This window comes from Pyxicephalus adspersus, chromosome 1 (genome assembly GCF_032062135.1).
Source record: "Pyxicephalus adspersus chromosome 1, UCB_Pads_2.0, whole genome shotgun sequence".
In the NCBI taxonomy this organism is placed as follows: domain Eukaryota; kingdom Metazoa; phylum Chordata; class Amphibia; order Anura; family Pyxicephalidae; genus Pyxicephalus; species Pyxicephalus adspersus.
Genome location: NC_092858.1, coordinates 26,012,125 through 26,024,740, shown reverse-complemented (window position 1 = coordinate 26,024,740; position 12,616 = coordinate 26,012,125). Strand labels below are relative to the sequence as shown.

At 37.4% G+C, this 12,616-nt stretch overlaps 1 protein-coding gene across 1 annotated transcript in view; it reads left to right on the top strand.

Moving 5' to 3' along the window:
• B3GLCT (beta 3-glucosyltransferase) overlaps positions 1 to 12,616 on the top strand; it is a 180,610-nt gene that overhangs the window by 91,232 nt on the left and 76,762 nt on the right. Inside the window, exon 5 of the mRNA XM_072401948.1 lies at positions 5,774 to 5,850. Within this exon, the coding sequence (XP_072258049.1) occupies positions 5,774 to 5,850 (77 nt within the window). The remainder of the gene's footprint in view (positions 1 to 5,773; positions 5,851 to 12,616) is intronic.

Below are 12,616 nucleotides of genomic sequence, written 5' to 3'. Positions count from 1 at the left end.
TTCACAGAGCGAGCAGGGAAACCCTGTTTGTATATAGGAGGGGTCCATATGTTGGATGTCCTTAACCCAGGGACTAGCTGTATCTTTAATTACCAGGTTCTTTGGGTCCCCTGCACAAATGGAGCATTAAAGAAGCTACATGAAGGTAAAGATATGGAGCTCTAGGAGCAGCTGGTAAAGATTACTTGTTGCTTTGCCCTTTTTGGGCAGTTCACAAGATTATAGTGTATGTCTAGACAGGTTTAAAGAGCAAAGAAAAACCTATTTAGTGAGTCACTCATGACTGTCTCATAAGCCACTTCAAGTTCAAAAAAGTACATGTTAAACCACCCTTGCTTTCTTTCTAGTGTTTCCAAATGGGTCTTTCATATTTGAATACAAGGGGTACACCAAGAATCGCAATTTTTGCAGGTTCATGATTGGACTCATGCTCATTTATTGCATCTTTAAGCGGATTCTGCCTTTCCAGACTCACTAGCTAAACTCATTATTTCCTGTGTTTCCCTCATCTTCAGTCTCATACTCTCTTGAGAATCCATTTGTGTTTCCTCTGGACCTCTCCCAGGCACTTTTTTCTTTTGCCTATCAGTCTTTATTGGCCATGTAATCTCCCTCAGTTCCCCTCTTTGCTCACAAGTAGGAACATGATCTATAAATGCAATTTATTGAACAGCAGCAGGATAACCTGTTATATTTTAGTTCTGAAAACTTAATTTGTAATAAGTACCAAGAGGTACTGCACTCCTGTTTCTTTGGCAAGAGTTTCCTTATTTTATTTCAACACCACATGTTGGAGGTATGGTGGTGTTCCAGGCACATAACTTTACTTTTTTGGAGCTGTCCTAAGTTTTTTTTAGTTTTATGGCTCAAGTGAATATCTTTCATTATTAACTCGGCATAATGGCAGTCTCTCTTCCATCGGCTCTGAGTGTGATTTAGAAGGTTACTGATTCCCTGAGTTACTACCTTAGGCAGATTGTCTGCTTATATACCCATTCCTCTTACCTATTTTTTATTTCCTCCTCCTTTTTTTTTGCTCTACTTTTCCTTCCCCATTTTTTCTCTCCTTTTCTTTAGTTCCCCATTCTCACTTTTATTTTTTTTCTTGTTTTGTTTTGTTTCTATTCAATAAAAACTTGTTTGAGGGGGTCACATCCTATTTATTTTATATGATTATTGTATGCTTTGTACTTTCTAAATTTGTATTTTATTTTGTCTGTTACATTTGAATGTCAAAATGTCAACTAAGCTGTAGAGTAAGTTTACAACGTTTCTACCTAGATTATTGTAACATCAGGGGTAAATGTTCTATAGCAGCGGTCCCCAACCTTTTTGGCCCCAGGGACCGGTTTCACGGAAGGAAATTTCTCTGAGGGGCGGGGGGGGGGGGGGGGTGCACAGAGAGAAAAGAGAAGACATACTCTGGCATCTTCTCTTTTCTCTCTGTGCACCTCTGCTGCTTCAAAGCGATCACATGACATCTGACAGCCAATCGAGCTGCATGTCATGTGCTCACATTGCTTGTACACAGACTACTGTGTACATTTACCGGCATCTCATACAAACACCGCTGCGGACCACTTCCGGTCCGCGGATGGTGGTTGGGTGCCGCTTCGTTTTCAATAATGGATCATGTACTCGCGGCCCACTGAAAACACCGCCGCAGACCGGTAGTGGGCCGCGGCCCGGTGGTTGGGGACCGCTGTTCTATAGTACAGTAAAACTAAACTTCTAAGCTTACAATAGAAAGCCAGGAATGACCTTGATTCCCCCCAATACATACCTACTTGATTTTTTATTGTTTACTTCATAACCTAGTTCTATCTGCTTTAACCAAATTCATGTAATAATACTCATAAACACTGCAGAACATAAATGATATAGTATAAAATATACATTTAAGTTTCAAGTACATTATATTGAAGAAAACAAATAAGTTTACTTTTTACATTTGCACCTTCTGTGCCTCTGACAGCAGAATCTTCAAATGGGTATTTTTCCAGATGAAAGAAATGGTGAGCACAAATTAAATAGCCATGAGCAGCATGATGGGTCAATGTGACCTTACATAAACACCTTCAAATGAGATGTGTTATCAGTAAGCTAATGTTCTCTTTATGGATTTATGCTGCCCAGACTTGTATTTTAAACCTCTATTAGTTCCTATTACCTGCCCTAACAAGCATTGTACCCTGCCATTTGCACTGAAGCTTACAGTTTTCATTTAGATTAAAATAAAAAAAAAATCTAATGCAATGTGCTTGGCTTAATATTAAACTTTTGCATGGCAATAAGATGTGTACAGTGGTTTTTCATGTGTTTTATGCAGATGCATTGGGGATTATTACTCTACCTTATTAGACCAGAGTTTTCTTTGTGTGTCATTTGTTTCTTAAATTTATTAAAGTAGCCTGACCATTAGGCCATATGTTGGCTTGGTTTAGTGTGAAATTAGCAAAAATTTGCAAAATTTAAATCGTTTGAATACCGTATATACTTAGATATAAACCAAGATTTATTTTTTACCTCTAAAATGAGTGCCAAAAACTGGTCTTAGTTTATACTCAGGTTGGCTAGAAAAAAACAAAAAACACTGCATTGTTTTTAAAGTTTGCATCAGCATTGTCAGGAACCTAGATTGGATGAAAAATGACAGAAGCTCAGCCAGGTCCTGTCATTGAGTAAAGCCAGTTGTGTAAGGAGTTAGCCAATGAGAGCTGAGCAAATATAAACAGGGGTCTCACATCATCAGTGTCCACATCTGTTTAGCCAATTGCGCAGGGAGGCAGTCTTCAGACCAAGCCACTTTTTCTGCTGGTTCATGGAATAGTTCTGATGTGCCCAATCTTGGTGCATTTGGTGGTAGACCGGTATCATAGACACTCTGATTGACCTGCAGATCTCCAGCAAGCTAAAATACACTGTATATCCAAACACCTTAGTAATTTGTGCTATAGTAACTATTCTGTGGGATTGGACCACACAGATTTTGTGCGTGGGTGTAAGACATATGACCAGTTCACCAGTACTAACCACTGCATAATACGAACACCTCAATCCACCTGCTGCTTTGAAGATAATTTGGCCTATTCATTTAGCCATCACAATTTGATCATTGTTGGTTTATTTTCGTACTCTTACCCAATTTGTAAGCCTTCATCATGTCACCTCCAATAACCAACTGATCAATTGCTACTAAATATATGAGACAACCTCACAGGTGTCATAATAATTGGATAATCTGCTATTCGCTCTATCTTTTAGTGGTTTTAATATCTTAGCTTTTCTTAACAATTGTGTATTTAGACCTTTGGCAGGGGTTCCAAATAAACACATGCTTAGCAAATGGAACAACTGCACGCTGTTTTATTGGCTTTATTCCATATACCTTGCGATCCTCCAGTCCGTTTTTTAGATCACAAACTGTTCAGCCAACATGTACACATAGTGATGACTATGGTGGTTTTACTCTCGAACCATCCAGTACGTTCATGTTTGTCTCGTGGTCAGCTGGCTGCAAGTTATTTCCAGATGGATGATATCATATGCTGTTTTAGTATTGTGCTTGATATGTGATAATAACCTGTAAAATATGTTCCCAATTAATGTAAAATATTTTGAAATAGGCTGTCTCATGTTTTCCTCCTTCTTGCAAAGAACACCCTTTTTGGTTCCCTTGAATCCAGTTTTAATATCTCTTATTTTTATTAAAGGTAGATTTTTACTGGTATTTTCTGGTTTTCGGTAGCTATTTGAACAGATTGAGTTTTGTCTCAGTTCATACATCCATAAGAGCTACTATTGTATTGACTAGCTTGTCTAATAAGCAGGCATGCAATGTTTTTGCCTCACCAACATTGGCTGTTATGGCATATACTAGAAGAGAAGCAACCACTCAAAAGTAGAGTATATTTTGCTTATATTTTGCCTTTCCTGGGTCTGTGCACCCCATGGTAATCAACATTCTGATGGCATTCTTTTTGCTTGCTTTACACTCTGATTTATAAAAGTTCTCCGAGACTGGAAAAAATAGATAATCATGGGATAACCAGGGTGATCCAACAAACCAGGAATGTATTTCTTAAAGATAATTTGCTGTTATTTAGCAACTGTTTTCAATCCTGGACCAGATCCATTCTAGGTTTGCTGGATCACCAGGATTCTCCCATGATCTCTGTGTTTCTGTGCTTGTCATGCATTGCAGGCACATAATGGCAAGTGAGAGTGATTAAATCACAGCGTCTGCCTTAGTACGCCTGACAAGAGAACTCGGCCCCAATGCATTCAGTGGGCTGGCTTTAGGGAGTAGTTTTAGCACCTTCGAACTTTTAGCACCTCCTTGTATACTGTGTCATATTGGCTAATGTGATTCCGAAATTCTGGCTAGGGAAAATATAATAAAACTATTTATTTTCAATCTCCATTTGATATTTTCTGTTGTATTCTCGGAATGATGTACCAACAAGTAAACTTAATTAGCAGTTACCTGGAACAAGGTGTATTTTTTGTTAAATAAATCCTTGTTCTAGGCCTTTTGAGATCAAAGTGACCGTGAAGCAAAACAGCCAGTGAGTATTTCAGCCCTAATGTGTTCTTCTAAAGGTAGGCAATCGGGCTGTGGTTGGCCCCATTCATGAAACTTATTACAACCTGGAAAAAATTAATCACAATAAATGGACTTAAATGAAACTGTACGAGTTTACCTTTTCAAGGTTCCGCTCAACAAATGCTGTCTTCCTGTAACCGATACAAAAATTGTGGTGCTCTCTGGAAATAAGGCACTGTTTGGATTTGTTTTACTTTTTTATTACTTTAAGTTATTGTGAAAGAGCAAACATGTTTTTAATTGTGTACTGTATGATATGCATTCAAAGGTTTGGAATTATAGGAAATATTCATGATCATGATTAGTTTATTAACCTTATAATAAATAAAAGTATCAGAGTTTGTAGTCTAAACAATAGCCATGTCATACCATTTTATTTTATATATTGCTTACATTTTTTAGCCTTCACGTTTATTAAGGTATTCTCTATTTTCAGTAACTATAGCTTTGCAGACTGCTAAAATTTTGTTAGTATGTGATAAATTTCAGTGGAAATTTCAGTCCTGGCTTTCTGTAGCTCTTCCCAGTGGTGCAATGTTCTTGCTGGTTATTTTTCTTGAGAAGCTAGTCTCACATTGGCACAATAGGGTTGAGATCTGTTGATTGTGTCAGCCAGTTCCTCCAAAACAGTAGCTTGTTCTATTTCTTATGGCTTCATTATCAACTTTGTGCAAATGAGGCACAAAGCACAGGGGAATGCATGGTGATTATTATTAAACAAAATTTATATAGCGCCGACATATTTTGCAGCACTGTACATTAAATTAAATAAGGTTTAATTGTAAGAGCTTACAATCTAGGAGGTGTGGGAAGTATCACACTATTGGAGGGAGATATGGAGTGGTGGGAAGTAGTGAGGGTTTAGGAGACAGAAGATGGGTGGGCAAGTTTAAAAAGATGGGTTTTGAGTGCTCTTTTAAAAGCTGAATAGGACAAGGAAGACCTTTCCGGAGAGTCAGGCAGCTCTAGAAAAATCTTGAAGCCTTGTATGCAACCAGGTTATGAGTGAGGAACTCATTTGTAGGTCATCGGAGTAAGTTGAGTAACTTATATACAGACCTTTTTTGTACATATAAAATACAAATATTTGTCTGTTTTCCTCTTAAAAAATATTTTTATTAAATATAAATTATTTTAATATTATTATTTATTAATTTTCTTTTTAAGAACATCCCCCCTGTGATTCTGGTGCATGAGGTGACAGAAAATGAAGGAGCATGGACTGTTCTCCCTATCATTCCACAGTAAGTATCTAGTTTAAGTATTTGGAACATAGCCAAAATGGAACAAGGAAAATCCTTAAAAGCAATTATTATTATTATTACACAGTATTTATATAGCGCCATCATATTACGCAGCGCTGTACAAAGTCCATTGTCGTGTCACTAACTGTCCCTATCTCACAATCTATAGTCCCTACGTCAATAATGTAGTCTAAGGTCAATTTTAGAAGGGAAGTCAATTAACTTAACTGCACATTTTTGGGATGTGGGAGCAAACGGGAGTACCCGGAGGAAACCCATGCAGACACGGGGAGAACCTGCAAACTCCACGCAGATAGTGTCCTGGCTGGGATTCGAACCTAGGACCTAGCGCTGCAAAGGCCGGAGTGCTAACCCCTGAGCCACCCTGCTGCCCACATTCATTTTTTTTAATTATGTGTATCAACTCTTTATTTTTGAACTTTTCAAATTTAAAAATCTAATATGTAGCTGTTTCTGTCTTTTAGTTTTCAGTTAACAAGTTGAGACCTTACAATTTCTCACTCACTGTAGACTACAAATCCTTTCGTCTCATGAGAACACATTATTTTTAAAGTAATTCTAAAATGTGTACAAGTGTACAAGCACATTTGGCTCATTTTCCTATGCAAACTATCAACTAACCTTATTACTTCTTTTTTGTTTTTTTTGAAGCTTTAAAATGAATGTGTTTGTTTATTCAATATTGTTCTTTCTTCACTTCACTTTTAGCTTCTGCCTTTTTTTGTGTGTTTGTAAAATGTGGAAGCATTAGAACCCCTGTCACATGAGAATAATTTCTCTCTAAAGCAAAAATCTATCAAATCCGGATGATAGCTTTTGTGAAGTGTACCAGACTCAGTGCTTAGCAAAGCTCCCTTGTTGAACTGTAAAGCTGGCTAGCTAGGACAAAGATAGAGTAATCTGTTATAGTCACATTCTCCTCTTGTTTCCATAAGTTTCTTCCACACCTCCAAAAACATGTAGGCTTAATGCCCCCCCATGTAAAAAATAGGCAGACTAATGGCTACAGGGCCCGACATGGATGTATGATGCCAATAATTTTCTAACCATACATTTAAATATTCTTTAATTTTAACTGATGTTGATAGTGTTATGATATACAGGATTACATGTATAATTTATAGTATTGCAGAATCGAATCCTTCATAATGTAATAAGAATCCTGAACTTTTTTTAAGGATTCAAAAATTCAGATGATGTTTGCTTTCTGACCTTTATTGTTTTTTTAAATCCTTTGCTGAATTATTTTCAGATGGATCATTATGTGGATATTTCTAGTGCATCCTGCTTGGTCAAGTAGAGTAACTGATTGGCAATTAAGGACTAATGTTCATTATGTTCCTAAAATAGGTCTTTATGTAAAGATTCCATTAAATAGAGCATGCATAGAATTAAAATAAGAACCTACTAATTGGTTGTCATTAAATGTCCTTCCGACTCCATTTTCCATCAATTACTGTCAGTACATTTTATGTCAATCACACTATAGTTTAACCCTTTATTTATATTAAACTTTTTAAAAGCAGCTATCAGAATCCCATCTTAATGTTGTAGACAATGAAGCATATGAAGCATTTAATTTGTCAGGCAAGAATAGAAGAAGTAAAAACTAACCATAGCAGTTTAAAAAGTGAACTTTTTGTAAAAAGTAGGTTGCAGTCTAGCTAGTGAACATGACAGCTATATATGCTGGTAAAGATATAAAGATTCAGATTTTTTTTAAAGGCAATAACCAAAAAAACCCGATCGGCATTCATCTTTCACTGACCAGTTCACACATTTCTTTGTTCACTTTCACCCGTTCACCTTTTGGTCAGGTAGATGACATACTGTATATGCTTGGGTATGAACCAAGTTTTTTTTAAAACTAAAATTACTGCCAAAACCCATTCTTAGTGTATACTTGGGTGCCTCAGGGGGACTGCACTTGTTGAGTATTCTAATCTCTTACTGTCAACTGCCCTCTTGCATGACTGGCTGAGCAAATGTAAGCAATGATGATAGGCTCAAATCAACATGCTTACATTCAATTTCTGAATCACACAAGGGGGCAGCCAAGGGCAGGTGTCCTCGGCTAACCCCTTGCTAGATTGCTTCTATACAATAGCCAGTGCCTGGCTTATGGCATTGAGTCTGACAGCAGCTGACACCGTATCAATCATTGTGGGATTCTGCAAAAGTAAGTATTAGATTTTAGAAATAAAGATGAAAAATTAGAATAGAATAAATAGTTTTTTTTGTCTCATTTTATCTAGGACTTTTTTTTTAACCATTTTCAAGAAAATCTATTCTCCAGGATGATATTCAGGTGCTGCATTAAGAGGGCTTTCTAGATTCCAATAAGCTTCCTTCCCAAAGATCCACACAACACTGTGGGAATGAAGCCCTCTACCACAGTGATGACTAATGCCACCGTTGGGGGGCAGGCAGGGGCATGTTTTTGCCAAATAGGAATGGGGCTGCAAGCTTTTTGTCCCTTCCTTCTTTGGCAAACCAGATTCCAAAGAACCTTTTATGGAAATGGAGAACTTACGCTCACTAACCCCATCTTCTATTCAAGAAGGTCCCTAGCCCATGAAGGGGTCTGCTCATTGGATAGGAAAATGGTGGTAGTAGTAGTAAAAAGTTACATTTTAAAGTTGCATCAGTACATAGTAGCAAAACTACCATAGATATTTCTATGCTAAGATTTTCATTTAATGTTGACCTAAATTTAGGCATCAACATGTCATGCCCACAGCTTATTTCAGGTGACTTTATTCAGCTGCTCACAATAGAGAAAAGCAATGCTATATAGTTTTGGCAAAAATAAAGAATTAAACATTAACATTAGATATGCTAATGTTGTTTACATGATTTAGCAGAAAATGGACAGTTATGTATTCCTCATGCATAGATGTGGCTCTGAGTCTAAATTATTAAATAGCTTCTAGTGTATGCCCCAATATATTGTGGTATACCACCCTTGTGGGATCACCTTTTCCTGGGGTAAAAGGTACTCTCAGACTGCAGGAGAGGTATATGAAGCACACTCTAGACGGTAGATCTGACCCGCAGTCAGTTTTAATAAAAGGTTGCATAAGATAAAACAAAACAAAAATAAATCCTAGCCAGTCAGGCATTACCTAAACAGCAGGCAGATTCCTCTCTACTAGTTGTTGGCTAACCCAGCCAACTCAACACAAACATTCCAGCAACCTTTACTGTAGTATAAAAATGGCTCTCACAGACAGCCTCTCAGTGCCCCAAGTCAGAGAAAGCTTCCTTTCCTTCCTTTTTTACCTGCTGCTCACAGCTGTGTAGGATTAATGGCCAGACAAAACCAAACTCTGGCCTGGATCAGAACACTTCTAACATGCAAAACCCAGGTCTGGAATCCCAGCAGGCATGTTGCTGTATAATCTCTCCCATAGGAGAGGAAATGAGGATAAATATATCTTCCATCCAAGATGACCCCTTTTGCCATGTCACAATATACATTTAGTGACTCATGAAAATACTTTTAGCCAAAGCTGTCATATTTCTGTTCTGATCTTCCAACATCGTGCTGGAAGCTTCTAAATGAAGAAAAAACTTCCTAAGATTTCCACACATATGTTATATTTTGATCAATGCAAACATTTCTACAGCTGATATTGAAGCCCAAAGTTTTATGTTAATCAGCACAGAACATTATGGGTAGGACTAGTTTTTCTGTATATAAAGTTTATAAAGTTGTCACAAGGGCAGAACGGTGGCTCAGAGGTTAGCACTCTTGCCTTTGCAGCACTAGATCCTGGCCAGGGCACTATCTGCATGGAGTTTGCAGGTTCTCGTGTCTGCGTGGGTTTCCTCTGGGTACTCCTCCTACATTCCAAAAACATGCAGTTAGGTTAATTGGCTTCACCCCCAAAATTGACCTTAGACCAGTGGTCACGGACCACTAAAACTACGGGTACCTGACCGCGCATGCGCAGGGAGCCAGGTGTCACTCAATGGGGGAGAATCCTCCCCCATAGTGATGTCATGATTACATAACCCCGCCCACTCTCTCATCGCAGATTTGACCCTGCGATGGGAGAATGGGTCGGTTGTGTCCAGGAACACAGCCCACCCACCTCCCTGAGCCCAGCAACTGTACAGGGGACTTCCAGCAATGTCCAAATCTGGCAAAGTTTAAACCGCTTGGATTCAGCATATTTAGGAATGGATTTATCTGCTAATAATTTGCAATTGTTTTCAGTCCTGGACCAGATCCTTTCCAGGTTTGCTAAATCACCTGGGATCACCTTTGATAGTCTATCTTCTCCAGTCTGAGAAACCCAATGTCTTTTTAGCCTTTACTATTTATACAGTGTTCTGAGTCTTGTTTGTATTTTCTGATTCTTCCCAGTAATCCAGTGAAAAGAAACAAAGGGCATTCCAAGATACCTGTTTTACCTAAATGGGAATAATTCTAAATGGTAAAGGGCGTGATGTGTGTTTAAAATAGCAGGCTCGGGCAGGATTCCACTGGAAGTGCAAGTTGACTGGAGCCAGTCACGTGAAAAAGAAAGTACACCCACTTTAAGATTTTACATTCCAGGACAAAAGTCATTTGTCTTTAGCAAGTTCCTAAATTATTTCAATCTAACCTCAAATGCGAAACAACAATATTACACAATGTCAATATTTATTTAACAAAAACGAAGCCAAAATGGAGAAGCCATGTAAAAAACACACCCCGTGATTCAGTATCTTGCGGATCCAACATTAGCAGCAATAACTTGAAGCAATAGTTTTCTCTAGGACTCTCACATTGTGGAGGATATTTGACCCACTCTTTACATCATTGCTTAAGTTTGTTGAGGTTTGCTGGCTTTGGTTTATGCACAGCTCTCCTAAGTTGTTCCCACAGTCATTGTACTGCCTTACAGGGGAATTACTGGAGGACTATATCAGGACAAATTCATGTTCCTAAACTAGTTGTGTTTTCAAATACATTTGTAATAAATTGCAGTAAATGGTGTCTTATATACAGTTAGGTCCATAAATATTTGGACAGACAACTTTTTTCTAGTTTTGGTTCTGTACAATATCACAAATAAATGAAACAACTCAGATGCAGTTGAACTGCAGAATTCCAGCTTTATTCGGTGGGTTGAACAAAAAGATTGCATAAAAATGTGAGGAACTAAAGCCTTTTTTTTTCTTTTAAACAATCACTTCATTTCAGGGGCTCAAAAGTAATTGGACAATTGACTCAAAGCCTATTTCGTGGGCTGGTGTGGGCAATTCCTTTGTTATTTCATTATTAATTAAGCAGATAAAAGGCCTGGAGTTGATTTGAGGGGGGGTGCTTGTATGCAGAAGATTTTGCTGTGAGCAGACAACATGCGGTCAAAGCTCCTTGCTTTGCAGGTAACACAAGCCATCCCTGCAAAAACAGAAAAAACTTTAGTTTCTCACATTTTTATGCAATCTTTTTGTTCAAGCCACTGAAATAAAGCTGAAAGTCTGCAGTTCAAATGCATCTGAGATGTTTCATTTAAAATTAATTGCGGTTATGTAGAGAAGCAAAATTAGAAAAAAGTTGTCTCTGTCCAATTATTTATGGGCCTAACTGTATTTACAAATTAAAGTTTAACTGTTCAATTCATTATGATTTGAAATGTAAAGTAGATACAAATGCCTACTAAATACCATTTAGCTTACCAAACAAATGTACTTTTTCTAAGCTTTTGTTCCATTTTTGTTGCATGTGATCTTGTTTGTTGAAGATCTTTTGACACTTTTATTCACGATTAGATTTACATATACTTTTAAGTTAATTCATGGCATGAAATTGCTCTAGGATGGCCTCTTACAGTGCATATTAGTAAAATAAATTATATGCTGAAGCCTGAACAATAACCCAAACATAAAAAAGACTATTTTTTATAGAGAATGCCACAGCTCTCTTATTAGTGTGTTTCCAATATATTCGCTTGGATTTTCAGTAATTGTTTCCGTTAAACCCTAGCATGGTTTTGCAAAGGTTTAAAATATATGTACATAAAACTTCATGTTAATGTGGATATTGAAGAAATGTATTTAGGTCTTTCTTTTATAGGATTGTTACTCGTGATTTCGATAGCTCAGACATCAGCTAATGATCACTTAAATAAACTGACACATGGCTTATGATAACTGTAGAAACAGAGGCTGGAATTAGTGTATATATGTAACCTATATTATTAACTTTATTTATATAGCTCTGACATAATATGCATCGCATAATACTGTACACAGTCCATGGTCATTTTATTATCATAACCAATAAGGCACACACACGTCGGATGGTTCTTGTTCGATTTTCGTTTTAAGGCTAGTATTAGATGAACGATGAACTACCATAATGCAATGAAGGAGAAATAGCACCTTGGGGTGCCACTCACCCTTTCTCCCTCCTTCCTCCCTCCTTCCTCACCGAGCTCGTTCATGCATTTTTCAGTCTTTTGTCATTGGAAAGGATCGTTAAGGAACTTTTCCAACTACAAAAGTCTAACGTGTGTATGCAGCCTTACCTATAATACCAATATATAAATATTATATTGTGTTTAACTGCAGCTTCAAGTAAAAGTTTACCTTCTGTTTTCTGTTTTTTTTCTTTTTTTAATGGAAAATGTCTAAGAGGTGATTTACCAGACATTGTCTAGTCTGCAGGACAGGAAATAAAGGGAAATCTTCCTAATTACAGGGAAAACTGAAAGTAGTTTAAATGCGTCCATATTCTGTTCAAAATGGG